General features: G+C 37.2%; 1 protein-coding gene across 7 annotated transcripts in view; it reads left to right on the forward strand.

Moving 5' to 3' along the window:
• depdc5 (DEP domain containing 5, GATOR1 subcomplex subunit) overlaps nucleotides 1-17,383 on the forward strand; it is a 93,795-nt gene that overhangs the window by 33,748 nt on the left and 42,664 nt on the right. For 6 of the 7 annotated variants that reach the window (XM_051921246.1, XM_051921245.1, XM_028824386.2 and 3 more), the window contains exons 18-26: nucleotides 200-273; nucleotides 393-462; nucleotides 6,706-6,742; nucleotides 7,037-7,157; nucleotides 7,373-7,590; nucleotides 11,747-11,947; nucleotides 12,709-12,844; nucleotides 13,077-13,171; nucleotides 13,248-13,307. In XM_051921246.1, the coding sequence (XP_051777206.1) occupies nucleotides 200-273; nucleotides 393-462; nucleotides 6,706-6,742; nucleotides 7,037-7,157; nucleotides 7,373-7,590; nucleotides 11,747-11,947; nucleotides 12,709-12,844; nucleotides 13,077-13,171; nucleotides 13,248-13,307 (1,012 nt within the window). Of the gene's footprint in view, nucleotides 1-199; nucleotides 274-392; nucleotides 463-6,705; nucleotides 6,743-7,036; nucleotides 7,158-7,372; nucleotides 7,591-11,746; nucleotides 11,948-12,708; nucleotides 12,845-13,076; nucleotides 13,172-13,247; nucleotides 13,308-17,383 lie in introns of those variants that run through there. The other variant, XR_007933910.1, reaches the window with a different exon arrangement.

The raw sequence follows: 17,383 nt of genomic DNA on the forward strand, positions 1-17,383 counted from the left end.
TCTCACCGGCACAGAGTGCCTCATTTTAATAATACATTTAAAAATGAATAATTTAGCTTTCCTTTGGTTATAATTTTCATGTAGTGCAGCACCTCAAGTTAGCTAAAATGTTTTCAAAGTTGTGATTGCTGTTTAGGGACCATAGTGCCTTGTACATAGCACAAGCCATTGTGTCATCCTTTTTTTTTCTTCTTAATAGTTGCATAACTGGACCACTGCTGGGGACTCTCGTTTGGGAGATGATTACAATTTACCCCACTGGATCAATCACAGGTCAGCATTCAGAATATTAATGCATCTTTTCAAGCAGTAAACCACCCCTTGAAAGTAAAAGTAAATTATTGATTAGCAGAAAAAATTTATATAAAAAATATCTCGCTTTGCTCTTTTAGCTTTTATCCGTCTAAGAGTCAGCAGACCTGCAATTACTTCACACCAAGAATTAAGCTTGCTGGGAAAAAGGTACCATCTTTGTTTTTCATGAAAGTGGAGGTTGACGAGGGAAGGATATTGTACAGCTCCATACGTAAGAGCTGTGCATGTTACGTATCAGCTGGTCTTGTTGCTTGTTGTTCAGTGTTGGAGCAGCTCAGGCTTTATGCTATGGCTATGTTGGCTAAACAAGTATTTCTCAGCTATATAAGAGTTGAAGACATTTCACAAAGCCCAATGTTTGTCTCAACAAATAAGCAGGTAACACATATGTATATCTATGTTTTGTTTTATTTAAACAACCTGCTACCACAATTTTTTACATCTTTTTAAGGAGTACTTATTTTGAATGGATAATTTTTCACTGTTTTCTACCTTTGTACATTGTCTTTCACTTACATGGTTTGATTGCAGGTTTCTCACATGTGTTACAGTTGCAGTGCAATGCCAAGGTGAAAAAATGTTGTCATTCTGTTTTACGTATCTAGTCATTTTGCATAGAGATCTATACAGTGAGCTGCAGTACAGATAAGTGTAAAAGCAGCCTGCTAAAAGTTACCTGAAGAGGCAAAAGCAAAATGACCGAAGATTCCATGTTTTTCTTGATTTGTGGAACACATTATAAAATAGTACTATACGATTATGCCTGAATTTTGGCAGCAACAAACTATCTAGTGCAACATAACGTTCCATTTCCTATTAATTTTTGGTGGGAGATTAACTTAAGTATACTTCTCTGTACATACTGCCACCAAAGTGAAGACTTTGAATCTCTGTAGTGGTTGCAAGCACACTTTGACCTTTCTGTAATCTGGAGTGCAATATCAAACCCAATATTTCAGTCATGTCTTCACATGTGTTAAATGCTTTCATCTAAACAAACAACTTTTATTGTGCAGTGTACCTTGGCTTTGCTTAGTGAAGACCATCCTGAGGCATTTACCTTGTGCACATACATAGTATAATGGAGTGTATGTGGATTTTCTGTGTTTGTTTTTTTATTTCGTTATATTTACTTCCTCTCATTTTTTGTATTAACCTCATCAAACCTATTTGCAAGTTTCACCATAAGGCATGCAAGTGAAAGGGACACTGTAGCTGTTATACTAAAAAAACAAAAAAGTTCAATTTCCAGATTTCATTCTGTATGTATTGGAGGGTAAAAGGTGCATATGTTGTGTAGTTTCAAAAACAGTTTGTGTAGTTTTTATTTGTATTCTTCATTTGTTTTGAGATTGTTACAATAGACTTTTTGTTTAGTTGGCAACTGCAAAAAAAGTAACTTGTAAATTTTTTTTTTTTAATTATTTTTTTAGCTTTATTGGTTCTAGGCTGAGTGACTTGTTTTTCTCGTCATACACATTTCATTGTATGTTGACTCTGTGTTAACCTATATATGACAAATAAACCTAAACCTAACCTAATACAGCAGTAATAGTAAATCAGCATACAGACAGGCAAAAACACTCACTCAATTACACATACTGTAAGCAATTTAACAGTAAGCCCTTTATGACCATAATATACATATGCAGTAGACCCCTGCGAAGTCGTGGTTCAGAGTTCGCAGCCTTAGTCATTCGCAGATTTTTCCATCTAACCTATCTAATAATTGTTAGCGGAAACCGCAAATATCCTCTGCAATTTTTATGGCTTTTATCGTGGCAATACTGCACTGTAGAGAGACCAGGAAGCAACTGTATTGGAAAACGTGGCTTTTGGATGGTGAAAATAGCCAATAGAATTTCAAACTGCAACTCCCAGCAGTTCCTGCAGTGGCTCTGATTGGTCTTCTGCTGAGGGTGCTGGGGCTGTTGGGTTTAAAGGATGTTGGCGCAGCTTTTAAAAAGGGGTCCGGTGACCAAAAGCAAAAAAAAAAGTTTTTGTAATTTGTGTTACAAGTTCTTGTCTGCCTGCCTTCTGTTGGGTTACCTGTACTTATTTGTTTTGTCCTGGATCGTTTCGTGCGTCTGGATCGTCTGCTGTCTGCCTGTGTACATGAGGACTGTAAGTAGATTCATGGCCATCCTGCAAAGAAAGGATCGCTCCTGAACCCATCCACCCGTCTTCACCATTTCAGGAACTAGCTGTAGGACTATGTTTACATTCCCATTCAACGTGTGGATCTCTGGACTATCCATTTTCATCATTTCATCCGTTGCGGTTTGTCATGATTTACTCTGTTTTGTTTATGCTTTGTTGTATTTAATGTGTAATTGCTGTAAGGGGAACAGGGGTGGTATCTTTGTTTTCATTTATTTCATTTGTTTTCTTTACATTCTTTATTTGCTGTTTGTTTACCGGTTTGCTTTGTTTTTGTCTCTGTTTGTGAGTTTGTGCGGGTCCAGCCAAGGCTGGGTGCACCGCTGGAATCTCCACCATAAAAATCGGCGTCTTCTCGACGGTGTGAATCTTAGTAGCACCGGATTGCTACTGTGTTATTCATTTCTCCTTGCTGCTGATTGACTGTGATGCATCCCCAGCTGAGTGTTCGTAAAAAAAAAAACCCTCTTCAAAAACTCTGATAGACTACCTTCACATTGCTCCCTTACTTGCTGGGCTTATTTACAGCTGCTGTGTCGCGTGATATGCTTCTCGTGCGACGCTACGCATACTTAAAAGCCTGAACAGCACGTGTCCTTTTTGGCTGACTGCTTTGTTTCTCTCTCCTCCCCCAGACATCCTCTGCTCCTGTTGCGGGTCCGCTCCCGTTGTGCTCCCCTATGATGTTTGCATATTCTTTTAATCGATAACTAAATGCATACTGAGCTTGTTTTACTTTTGAAAGAGACATGTTTGTTTGAAGTGTTTGAATAAAGTTCTTGTCTCTACAATCTCCTGTGATTCTGTGCAATTCTGTGACCCAAGCGTGACACCCTGCAGCCTGACTGTCTCTGGGATTGAGCCTCTGCACTATAGCCTGCTAGCATCAGCGCTTACCTCTGTGTGCTTGCGTGCAGCCAGTTCAACGCAGTTGGCTCAGTGATTTTATCTATGGCGTCAGTTACACCTTGTACATATTGTTCCAGTAGTTTTTAAGTAGTTTTTACAGTTCATTAGCAGTGTGTAAAATGATCCGTATTGTAGTAATTGTGATTTTCTTTGCATGAAAAAAGTGTTTAACTTTTAAAACTTTTTAAACTTTCAGTTTTTCTTTGTGAATTGTGACATTTACTTAAACTGCAGCAAAAAAGTATGTGGCGTCCGGGATGCATTAACCCCCAAAGTATGTGGCAGTTTAAGACTTAAAGCCCCAAGATGCCGCCGAAAGGCCCTGCACCTTCTAAGGCTTCTGGCAATGAAAATGCGCTTGCATGAATTACAGTACATATAGCAGTAACATCGGTATTTTACATTCTAGCACTGTGGGAGACATAGCAGTACAGTACTGTACAGTATTAGGGTTTACCATTACATTCTTTTTTTTAGGTAATATATTAAGCTGAGTTTGAAATTAAATTAGTGTTTTGGGAGCATATGTAGGGATTTAAACTATAAAAATAGGCTTTTTTTTTTTTTTTAACCACATCCAAATTTTCAAGGTTTTTCACAATTTGCGGGTGCTGCAGGAACGTAACCCCTGCGAATTTTGGGGGTGTACTGTGTGTATATGTATATATGTGTGTGTAAGTATATGTATATAATATAAAAACATCTTGACCTTGATTTTTATTATTTCCACTCCCCATTGGTTAATGAATTTCTGGTTTAATTTGTACTAGATTTACTTAAAATTTTGAATCAAATGTACACTTTTTATTAGGCACACCTACCTAATAGAGAGCAAATCCTTTTGTTTGCCTGCGTAATAGCCTAAATGTATTTGGACATTAACTAGACAAGATGCTCAGTGTGGCAGTGGGTAGCTGGCATATGTTGACACCAATATGGCTTGTTGTTCCAAATCATCTAGTAGTGGACATGTTCTCTGAATAGGTTGTTTCATCTCATAAATACTGAACTAAATTGGGAAGGCTACAGCTTTAGGTTGATGATCCTGGAATTGTTCCAGGAATCTCTTAGACATCTGGTGTGGAGAGCTATCCTTCTGGAAAAGCCCATTTGCAGATGAGTTTACCTTTGCCTTTAAGGGATGCAATTGGTCACCAACATTCTTCATGTGTTCTGTGGAGATGAAACATCTGTCTGTACATATTTATGGAAAAAAGTCTGTAGAACAAACATCCTTCTCTGTTAGGGCATCTCCAGCAGCATGCCTTTTTTTTTTATAAACATGGGACTGCCTTTTTCAGTCCCCCAGTGTAGCCTTCTGTAATTCTGTAATTTGACATTGTTTTTATAGGGCTGCTCCAGTTGATCAGCCACCGATCTAAATCCATCTGCCACTTTTTTCACTGTAAAAGACACAATTTGCGATCGGTAAATTGTCTGATCACAAAAACTGATCTGTTATCTGTTCAGCACCTGCTTTTCTAAGCTATACAGTAATTTAGTTGCAGTACTTTACACAAAGTATTGTGATAGTTGTTTTTTTTTTTTTTTTTTTTTTTTTTCCCACCCAGCAAACATTCTATAGCCTAAACAAAGAGCAGCAAATGGAGGCTTGTTTTGCAAGAGTTTAGCCTTTATGTTAAAGAAAGTGGAAGAATAAATTGATAAAATGGAACTGGAGGGGTTGTCCTGTGCAATTAGATAAATGGCAAGAAAAGCTACTTTAATGAATTTAGACCCTTTTATTTTGTCATTTAAATTAAAACAGACACTGTTTGAGTTTGGACAACAAGCTTTTTTAAGTGAGACACCTTACATTTTTAATTGGAAAGAGAAAAGATAGACAAATTTAAAATTGCTGCTTAGTAAACAGTAGGCTTTGTTAGCTTAACAGCAAAATGCATCTTTTACTTATAAACTTGTTACGCATATTAGTTTTGTGTCTTCTTGATAAACTACTTATGAACATGTGATACATTTGCAGTTTTTTAAAGGTTTGTATTGTTTATTACTTGCTGCTGTGTGTTATTGCTAAGAAACAAGTACTGCATTATTAAAAATGTAATCCTTATTTAGAATTACATATATTGTTTCAGATAGGTACATTACAGAAAATTTAAACAATATGACAGCTTGTAATTATGAGAAACATTTTGTTTTCTTTTATGCCATATGCATTATGGATACATTTTTGTACATATCAGTTAATGTATTTTAAGGAAATGTTATTTACTTTAGTATTTTTATGGTCACTGAACAATAAGCCTTCCGGAATTTCATTTTGTTAATAGACAATGAACAGTTTAACACCTGTAATCTATAGTTTAATTATAAAAATACATTTTGATACAGGATATAATGCTTCTGTATATCTGTGTATGTAAAACATTTTTAAAAAGATAATGAAAAAAAAAATTGGAGTCCCCTCATTAACCTAAAAACCTTATTGGAGCATCCCCATTTCTAGATCATAGAAGTGGTTTCAGCTAAATGGGCAGCTGCCATAGCATATATAGTTCTTGGTTGTTTGACTGCCACTTAACACACTTGAAGTAGGAAGTGTTGACTTTTCAAACAAGACTGAAAATTTCATCATTAATACTTTAGGTGTTTGTGAACTTCTATGGCTTGCTTTTTTAAAAATGGTACAGTAATTCCTCCTCGATCGCGGGGATTGCGTTCCAGAACCCTCCGCGAAGTAAAAACCATATGTTCATATGGTTTATATATTTTAAGCCCTTATAAACTCTCCCACACTATTATAAACATTTCCCGCACAATTATACAGCATAAACCCTTTGTATTCTCTTAGATATTAGGTAAGATTCGTTGAAATTATGTACGTATGTAAACACACTGTTTACATACAGTAAAACCTAAATATATGTAGTAAGGCCATTGTTCTTATTCTGGCACTCTTCAATCCAAATCCCTAAAGCAGATTACATCCGGACTACTGCCTTATTACATCCACTTACATCTCGTTTTGCGCCCTGGTTAAAGGGCACCCGCAAAGCAGCGAAAAATCTGCGTTATATATTTAGATATGCTTATATATAAAATCCGCGATAGAGTGAAGCCGCGAAAGTCGAAGCACGATACAGCGAGGGATTACTGTATTGAACTTGGTACAATAGTTGGTGCAAGAACAACTGAAGGAGCAGTTTTTAAGGTCATCCCACTCGTGACTTGCATCAAAGTTTGGCAATATACGGTTTTGTACTATCTCCCACTGAAAACCAATTAAAATCAAAAGGTCGATATGAGTTTGGAATTTGAAAAACCTAACGCAGTATCATTTTGTTATGTGTCCTATTCTAGATTCCTACTGAGAAAAGCAGGAGCAACAGGGAGCAAGGTGAGTTTTCAAAAATTTGACATGCTGTATCTGTTGTGCCTTTTTTGTGTATAGGTCTGCATTATGTGTTTAGATTCTGTCCTACACACAAAATTCTGTAACATTGAGCGAGAGAGAAGGCAAAAGGCCCGAGTATCTGAGATACATGCAAGGTGGCACCCTGCTGTCTTATGTTAGGATCTATAAAATAGCACAGTCATTTTGTTTCACTTAGCCAAACTTTACATTTTGAATCATTACTTTACTTTCATACCTACTTCTTTCAACTTAAATCTTTCATCATTTCTCATCCAGCTATAGGTGCACCAAAAGAGTCGGAGAACAGTCTTCCCATCCAGGTAGATTATGAAGCATATGATGCTCAGGTCTTTCGGCTGCCTGGCCCTTCACGGGCTCAGAGGAGCACAAATTTTAGGTGAGAAGCTCTGCTAGTACCTTAAGATGTAGATATAAAGATATTCTTTTAGTATGTGACACAGAAGACTCAACAGAGCTATAATAATACTAACAAAAAACAATATATTTAGACAGAATTTTTTTTTTGTATTTAAAATAAGTTTAGTGTTCTGTACAATGTGTGGCCAGACATGCAGGGTTTTTTGACTAGTGCTGACTATGGTTGCATTTCAGGGTTGTGAGAGAGCGCGAGTCCAGTGTCAGAAAAAGTTCAAGCTCCTGTGATGCGTCGAGCAGCCCACCTCAACAGTACCGTGGCCTGCCACTGGAGGAAGTGCGAAGCCAGGCCTCTGACGACAGTATTGGAAGGTCCTCTCACATTCTGCTTATTCCTCGCATGCACCAACATCAGTATGAAGTGAGCAGCTCACTTGGTTACACCAGCACAAGAGGTGAGTGCATTCTCATCTCTCACAAAGAGGTTGAAGTGGAGATGAATGTAGTAGTGGAGTTGTCTGTGAAGTGAGTGGAACAAGGTATATTTAGAAAGCATTGCCCTAGATGTTTTTGCTAAGATTTTTATTTACCGATATTAGTGCTGGGCAGTATACCGGTTCATACCATAAAACGTTTTTTATTTTTGTTATGATATGGATTTTTCTTATACTGCAACACCGGTTAAAATAGCCTAAACAACATTCAGAACGTGACGCAGCAGGAAACTGTTTAAGGGGGATCTTTTTCATTGCTGCACCACTAAACACACATACAACGGAGTACATGCGTTAGTGGAGGTATTGAACAGTGAAAATGGACCGAGAACATTCAGAAACTGAAGCTGTAGCAGATGATAAAGTACATGATGATACAGAAGAACTTCTGTCGAAAAAAGGAGCCATGTCTGTTGTCTGGAGATACTTTGGTTTTAAAAGGTCGGATGTGGTCCACAGCCAAGCTGTACTTGTTTTATTTTTTTTCTATACAGTGTTATGTACCTGGGTACTGTGTAATAGAGTGACAACATGTTGACTTTATTCTCGACATTTCTACTTTATTGTCGCAGTTTATGTCAAGATTGAAGTCGACATGTTGACTTTATTATCGTAATTTGTCATTAAAGTAGAACATCGTAAACTAAACTTCATCTTAAAATGAAAATTTAATTTGGTAGATTTTCTCAAACCCCATCATAAGTTATGTAGCACATTAAATGCTTTGTGTTAAGTGTTCCCGGGGCCATGTTAATTGCTATGTGCTTCTTAAACTGACTTCCTCTGCACTAAGAGGAGGCGTAGGCAGCACACAGAATACATTAATTTCATGATATTCCTGCTCTCTGAACATTTAGAATGCTAAGATAAAAACTTGATATCATTTTCATGATGAAATGCATTAAAGCATGTACAGTATTAATCATGTGGGGGCACGGTGATGTGGAGGTTGCACTGCTGCCTCACAGCAAGGGGGTCCCAGTTGTTCCCCGCTTTGAATTTACATGTTTTTCTGGTGGGTTTACTCGGCGTGATTCAGTTTCCTTTCAAAGTCATGTAGGATGTGGGGTTTTGTTATGCTATATAGACCCTAGTGTATGTATTGCTCGCATTCACCCTGCGATGTGCTGGCGCACCCCGTTCAGGATTTGCTCCTGCCTCGCACACAATGCTTGCTGGGATGGGTGCAACCCAGAATGGATGGCATAATTAAACATATATAATGAAGATTTTTTGAAAGTTCTGAACACTCTGTGATCCAAGTTTATAAATAGTTTTAATTTCACAAAGATGTTTATCGTATGGTGATTGGTTAGGTGGAAAAAAAAAAGAAAGGATAGGAACTGGGGTTTGGTACATCAGACAGAGACAGCACACATGCAATAAAGAAAGTCCGCTCAGAAGAACATCCATTGAATTATGTGTTGGGTTCGTGATCTGGTGGTTGTAGAAACAAACATTTACACAATATTGTAGCGACCTCTGCACCAGGCTCAAAAAAGACGAAATTAAAAAAAAAAAAAAACAGACAGACGTAGTAAAGTCTCTCAAAAGTTTTACTTGAACAGTTGAGAAAAGAAACGCCGACCTCGAAAACCCCAAACACCAAAAAAAAAAAACCCACCTAGCACCCTCTCCAACCCCCCTTATTGCATCAGTCAATACCCTGCTGTCAGTCTTCTGGGCTATACTCTGCCCTCCCTTAATTGGACCGAACAGTCACACACACACAAAAAAAAAAGGCTTCATCCTGGCTGGGACGCTACAATATTTAAGTTAAACCTGTGCGATACCCATTCATACATCCAGTTTTTTGGAGCCTCTTCACACCTGCCATAAAGTTCTCTACACTGAATGTACACCTGGGGACCCCTTACTGCGAGGGAGCAGCACTACTGCCACACTACCATGCATGTTTAATACCTGCTTTAATGCATTTCATGATGAAAATGATACCAAGTATTTATCTTAGCATTCTAAATTTTCAGAGAGCAGGAATATCAAAGTGAATGTATTCTGTGTGGCGATCGCTGCCTGCGCCTCCTCTTAGTGCAGAGGAAGTCAGTTTAAGAAGCACATAGCGATTAGCAAAACTGGATCGGGGAACACTTAACACAAAGCATTTAATGTGCTACAATAGTTATGATGGGGTTTGAGAAAATCCAGTAAATTTAAACATTGATTTTAGGATGAAGTTTAGTTTACGACATTCTACTTAAATGACAAAATAAACTATGAGAATAAAGTGGAAATGTCAACTTTAATCTCAACATAAACGGCGAGAATAAAGTCAACATGTCAACTTTATTCTCAACATATAGTTTTGTTTTTTTTCTTTACCGTGGCCCTAATATGCTTCCGTAGGGCTCTACCACAAATAGCATTATAAGTGCAAGTTGGAGTTTTATTTTTTATGTATATAGCTTAGCTTGAAGCAAGGTCCATATTAATGCAATTTGCCTTAATGATGGTTCAGTTGGTAAAGATGTCATCACCAAGTTGCACTTGTTTTGTTTTATTTTATTTTTATTTGGGGAATACTGTGTAATGCACCTGGGCTTGAAGTAATAGTATTATTACTGGAAGTTGCACTATTATTTATTTTATTGTTATTATTTATTAGTTTAAATATTATGCAGTTTAATGATGGAAAAGTTGTTTAAAAAGTCACTTTAACGTGTCAGTGGACAGAGATTGTTAACATTAACAGAAAGTGTAGTTGGTTTACAAAAAATATTTACTATGTATTCCTTTTCTAAGACATGTTCAGTGCAATACAACTTTTGACAAGCACCTCTGGATATTTTACTAAGTCTAAATGCCTCTTTGGATGGTGGAAAATATGTTGTCAAAATTTTAGTTTAAGTTGTTTGCAAAATTTGTTCAGTAAAGAGGTTCTATATTTTGACTGCATCTGTCATGCAATGTGATTCCTTCTCTTCATTAGTGCCACCCCCTTGAAAACTATCACTTTGTGGGGCCATGCAAACCTGTGTTAATACTTGTGTGCACATTAAAATATTTTTTATACATTTCTCATGACAGTGGAATAGGTTATTCTTAGCCAGTCTACTGCAGTAATTGCAGTGGAAAATGTGGTTAACATCCACTCATGAATAGGGAAAAAAATACTGTTGAATACCGTGAAACCAGTATAATTTTGAAAAATACCGTGATATAGAATTTTGGTCATACCGCCCAGCACTAACTGACATTTGGTCATATCAAACATGACATATGGTACAAACTAAAGAACAAGTTAATGTTTTAAATGCAACAGCAGAGCAGTTTTTTCTTGTGATTACAATTTAAAGATTTAATTTTACATTTGTGTTTTTCATGGTAGTGTTTCTTCATTGTCAAGCAGATAAACTGGCATTCATAAAGTTGGAGGTTCCAGTTCTGTTAAACTCAACAGAGGTTACCCGCGCTACTTAATACAGTATCTTAAACCAAACAAAAGGTCATCTGACATATCTTTATAAAGCCATGTCTCTGCCTTAACTGTTATTGGTCAACTTTAAAGATTGTTGCAGTGCAATACAAATTTCTGTATATTCAGATATCGTCAGTAATTGATCTTGATGTTTGCCACAGCCTTGTTATTATTTGCTAATGTTAGTGCTAGTGTTTAAATGAGCCTTCTTCATGTAATGTATGTGCTAGATCAGGAATTATTTACCTCCTTCTTACTGCACTCCACCTTTTTAGCATTTATCCAGTTGAACATGTGTGGATGTGTTTGGGTGATGGGCACCCTAATTACCAAGTGTTCACTGCTATTTTAGTTGACTCTGATTCCTATTGTATCACTGTAATGGAGAAAACAGTTTTCATTCCCATATAGCCCACCATCAAACAGACAAGCTAATAATTACACTTTTTTGATTAAACAATTATTTTAAGGAAGAAAAACAATTACAGTCCTAGTGGGTCTGCATCTTATAAATGATGTAATCTGTGTGTGGGCTGCCACTTGTACCTTATCTGCATTTATTTGTGTAGAGTAGCATGAATGAAATTTGTGTATATGGGTAAGAAGGAGCTTCTTTTCTGTATGAATGATGATGTGTCACTCAAGTGTGGATAGTTAAATTTTGTTCATTTATTGTCATAGAGCTTTTAGAGAAAATGATGGACTCTCAGAGGGATTCTAGTGCTCCTGGCCGTTTCCATGTGGGTAGTGCCGAATCAATGCTGCACATCCGCCCTGGAGGCTACACACCTCAGAGGGCCCTCATTAACCCATTTGCACCATCACGCATGCCCATGAAGCTGACCTCCAACCGGAGACGCTGGATGCACACCTTCCCAGTAGGTAATGACTTGACAAACTTAGCTTTCAAATATGTTGTAATTAATCTGTACATTGACACCTTTGACAGCTACACTCACAACAGCAGTGAGTTTTTTGTTTCAAGTGCTTGACTCTGATGGATATTTGTATTTTTAGTTTCACTGTATATCTTGTTGGTTTACATGTATAAGAATGTATGTAGATATACATAAAGAGGTCAGAACAAATACTTGTATTATCGAGCTGATACCAATATTGTGATTTTTTCATTCTTTAGATTCAACAAACTCGTCTTCTTCAGTATACCTTGACTGAAAAAATAGTTCTGTTTAGCAGAAAAGAAAATCCTCTGTAATTTGATACTGTCTTATTGGCTTATTTATGAAAACTGAGATTGCCAAAGTCTAGAAACCATGTGTCTCATGGGTGCTTCATTAAGTTATACCATGCACATAACTTTTATTACTTCTCATGTAATTCTTATGTCTTCTCCAATTCAAACTGAGAATTAAAAATTAGCCCTTTGTGACACATTTCTGTAAATGGTGGCTATATTTTCTAAAGATATTCTGAATTAAAAACACAGAAAAGAAAACCCAAAGTAAGCAAGTTCAGGAATGAGGTCTTGTAAATCAGATTATTAAGCTTGACTATAGATGGTCTTCAGCACTCTTCAACATTTCTTTTGTAGTGCAGTACAGCTGTATAGCTTCTTGATTGCTATCATGACAAGATGTTTATGGTTGGTGTTTTTCTCCATTTAATGATCTCTTTTTCTTTAGGACCTTCTGGAGAAGCCATCCAGATTCATCATCAGACGAGACAGAACATGGCTGAGCTGCAGGGCAGCAGTCTGAGGGATACCACCCATTCATCTGCTGAACTTCTAGAGTTGGCCTACCATGAAGCAACTGGAAGGTTTGTTTCCCTTCCTGCTTTGCTTAGTTCTTTTTCGTAGATACCACAAACCTGGCTGGCGATGATAGTGGTTTCTAAATAAGCTGTCAACAAAATCAAAAAAAAAAAAAAAATATTTAAACACCTTGTTTACCTTCTGCTGTTGATAGCTTTTTTTGGGTGTATGGCCCAGGATAGGCTTCATCATGTTGACACCATTCTATTCATCTTCATCTTCATTTGACTTGACCAGAAAGACCATGGCCCGCCAACAGGAGAATGGGGCACACTTGGCCTGTAATGGAACAGATGATTTTGCTACTAGCCCAGCCAGCAGTAACAGCACGGGTAAGTGGGTTTTGCAGTGAACATTTTAGTTCAGACCTTGGTAGGTCTCATCAGTTAGATTTGTCTTCTACCACAGGCACCCCAGTAAACAAAGGCTCTACATTTGAAGACTCTACGACAAGCAGCCCTGATCCGAGTGAGTTCTCTAACATAGCTTTTTATATCTCATGTAACATATACAGACTTACAGAATTGGGGAAACAGAGGTTATATTCCAAATGCACCAAACTGTGTTTGTGTTTGTTTTTAGCTTATTAAGAGTCATATGCCAGAGGAAAAATGCCTTGAACAATCTTAGTTTTTTTTTCCCGAAGCCATAAAGAATATTGGGGAATATTTACAATTCATAAAGAAAACATTGCCACCCTTATGTGACATGTCTTTATGTAAATGTTAGTCTCTCCTAGCAGGCTTTTTTCACATTCAGTTCGTGGTCCTTATTCTGTGATTCCTCCATTTGCTTACTAAAGCACACTTCCATCCATCCATCCTCCAACCCACTATATCCTAACATGGGGTCACGGGGGTCTGCTGGAGCCAATCCCAGCCAACACAGGGCGCAAGGAAGGAACAAGTCCCAGGCAGCGCGCCAGCCCACCGCAGGACACCCACACACCAAGCACACACTAGAGACAATTTAAGTTCACCAATGCACCTAACCTACATGTCTTTGGACTGTGGGAGGAAACCCACGGAAACACGGGGAGAACATGCAAACTCCTCACAGGGAGGACCCGGGAAATGAACCCAGGTCTCCTTACTGCAAGGCGTGAATAAATAATGACGAGTTAATATCAGTTATGAGTGGTTTGTCATCTGAGGTTAACATAACATAACATTCCCAGACCTGCTTAGTCTACTTCATGACTGTAGAGGGGCCACATTCACTCCATCACCTATTTGAAATTGACAATTGATTACCTAAACTGTATGTCTTTGGTAATATGACAGGAAAATTGAAGTTCAACATTATGAGGAAATCTAAATATAAAGTAAATTAAGTAGTGCCGCCCTACTAACGCACATTTTCACAATAAATGTCTTATGACATGTCATATGAAATCCTTAAATAACACTTTTTTTTATCTTACTGAGGAATTTTAAAGTTAGTTTATGCTGTGTTAACAGGAGATTTGGTACGCTTGTGGAATAACTCCACGGAAACCATAGATGCTTAAAATGATGCACTTATTATAAAAGTGACAATAAATGAAGGGTACAGAATACAAAGCACAAAAGAAGCAAATCTAGAATAAATCTGGTTGCAAATCTGGACCTTCTTACACTGGCAGTTGTCAGTACATTGGCTCACTTACTTGCCTACCTTCCAAGTAAAACTATAAAGCACTCCCTCATTACCCTGGTCTCTTTTCCGTTTTCTTTACTATCTTCTTCCTTCTGTCAATAAGTCTTTGCCCCAGTTGTCCTCTTGATTATAAAATCAACAAACCTCTCTAATGTGAGTCAGCTTTAAACCTCATCCCAGTTTTACTTCTGGCCTTGCCCTGTAATCACTTCATGGAAATGGAGGCGGCTCCTCTTTGGGTATAGCACCCTCTAACACTCCAGCATTCATTCACCTCTGTAAAGGGTCAGGTCTTCCATGCACCCTCAGTGTGGCTTGTTGTCTTCTCTTGCGTGCTACCTGCAATCCTGGAAGACTTCAGCCTTTTTGCAAGCCTCTCATAGCACCTGTTAGACTTCAAATGGAGAGCTCAGTATCTCCTAGATTACTTGTTTTCTAGTGCAGTAAGGGAATATCTTCTGTTTCTTCCCAAAACACCCCCATTCTATACCCTTCCCAGTAGACTTTAGCAGTGCCACACAGCTCCTGCTTTTACCCCTTTTGTGCTGTTGTAGAACTTTTGTGCAAGGCTTTGTTAGTGTCTTTTCTTCTGATAATCACATACCATGAATAGTCCGTCCACACCTATTGGCATCTTGTTTGAGCAGAAATGTTTTTAGGCAACATAAAAATTTTAAAAAATTGCTTTCTGTTTTCTTACTGCCAGTTGTTTTTAGAATGATAGCACCCTTCCCTACATAAGTAACTAAGTACTTTTCAGCAGCACTGGACAAATATTATTAAAACTATGCAATGGTAAACTTACGTCTGCTTATTTTCCATAGTACATGGTAAACTCTTCAGCAAAAAAAAGGACATAACATAATTTGATATAGAAATAAGATGATTTTGATAAGTCTACAGAATTATAATAAATGGTTGTAGAGATAACCTGGAGGGAGTTGTTCTCATCTTTCTCTTCTGAATGATTCATTTGGTTTAATTTAAGATTCATTAAAAGAACTGTGCAAATATGTGTTTATTAACTTGCAGAATTGTTCAGCAACTGTGACTGTTGGGCTCTTCAGCTTCTGTATGATAACCTTGGGCAGTATTAAAATTCGTACATTTTCTTGTGCATTATTGCCAAGACTGGATGCTGCATCACACACATTGTACTCAGTTTTTTTGGTCGTCTTCTTGTTATGTCAAGAAATAAATGTTTAAAGTTTTGGGGAAAATTTTAGTTTACCAGATTTGTGCTATTCTTTTTGGTAACAGTCAATCACTCAGTCATCTTCTAACCTGCTTTGTCTTGAACAGGGTCGCAGAAGTTTGCTGGAGTCTATCCTAGGTAGTAGCATAGGGTACAAGGCAGGGGGAAAAACCCTGAACAGGTCACCGGTTCATCATAGGGCACACACCAAGTACACACAAGAGACAGTTTTTAAGATCGCCAGTTCACCTAACCTGCATGTCTTTCGAGTAAATCCATGCAGACACTGGGGGAGCATGCGAACTCCACTCAGAGAGGACCTGGGATGTAAACCCTAATCTCCTAACTGTGAGGCAACAGCACTACAACTGCACCACCTCGCTGTCCTCATTGGTGACAATAATTTAAAAAATAATAAAGTAGTGTTTAGTTTTCCCCTACAGTTATACATTTTATTAATCTCTACCTAGAGTATCTATGAAACAAAATATTTGCATATACAGAAATTGCTAAAGATGTCAATGATCATTTCAATATAACCATTAAATGTCACCAGTAGTGATGAAACTGGAAACCAGAATGAAAATGTTATACATCTGCCAAAAGTTAATCAGTAGTTATTACTTACCAGACAGCAAATGGAGATGGTCCCTGAAGGAGCACAGTATATGTCTAATGCACAACTAATGCCTTCTGTGGGTGGTACTGTGCAGAACATGGGTTTAGATTGTTATTTTAAGCCAATCCAAACTGTTACTTATTGCTTTAAATAAAAAGCAAAAATTTAAAGTTCTGCACTCCTATGTAAGCAGTTAGTGGAGGCTAAGTATCTTGAGGCTGATGAGTCTTATTTTGTATTTGAGACTTCTTAGAGCAAAACTCAAGCAATGTCACCAAAAACATGTGACACTGCAATGTTCTAAAAACAAGAAGCATTTCAAGTGTTTCTCGGTTCTATTTTATGAAGTATCTGAAACTAAAAAGTATAATCAACTTTCAGGAAGTAGTGAGGTAAGGTTTCAAAAGGAAATTAGAGAGAAATAAGATGTCATTCCAGAGAGTCTTTTATATCAAAAAATTCATACTGCAAATAATAAGAGGATTAGAATTTTATACTGTGTTTTAACAAACTCATGCAATTAACTTTGAGCTCAAGAAATAGCATTTCACTAAGAAAACAAATGACTGTTACCATGAAATTATAATCTCATGGTTTTATAAATGGCAGATTCATGCCAATCCTTTTATAATTAAAATTTTGTCCTTAAGGAGTCAAAATCCCAGAATACTTTTACTTTCTGCAACAGGTGAAGGGGAAAAATGAATTATTATTGTAAAGTTCAGTAAAATTAATAAAAGGCCGCAGGATGTGTTAAAGGTATTTAGAACATTAGCATGTATTAATGTTTCTCCCTTTAGACCACTCTTAAAAGTTTGCAAACATATAATTTACTCTGACATGCAAATCTGATATAGCCACAATGAGATTAATAGTTTTTATGATTCATTCATTAATTTTTGGAAATCTTGTATTCCAGTTGAGAGTAATGGAGAAGCCAGAGGCAGTATATTTTAATAATAATTCTTTTTAAGCCCAAATTTTATAATTATAACTCCTAGTACACTTTTGCCTAGTTTATCCGTATAGCTGTTTATTAGAAAAAGTAGAGAAAAGTCAAGCAAAATGACACCTTTTATTAGCTAACTAAAA

This window comes from Erpetoichthys calabaricus, chromosome 18, assembly GCF_900747795.2.
Source record: "Erpetoichthys calabaricus chromosome 18, fErpCal1.3, whole genome shotgun sequence".
Taxonomy (NCBI): Eukaryota; Metazoa; Chordata; class Cladistia; order Polypteriformes; family Polypteridae; genus Erpetoichthys; species Erpetoichthys calabaricus.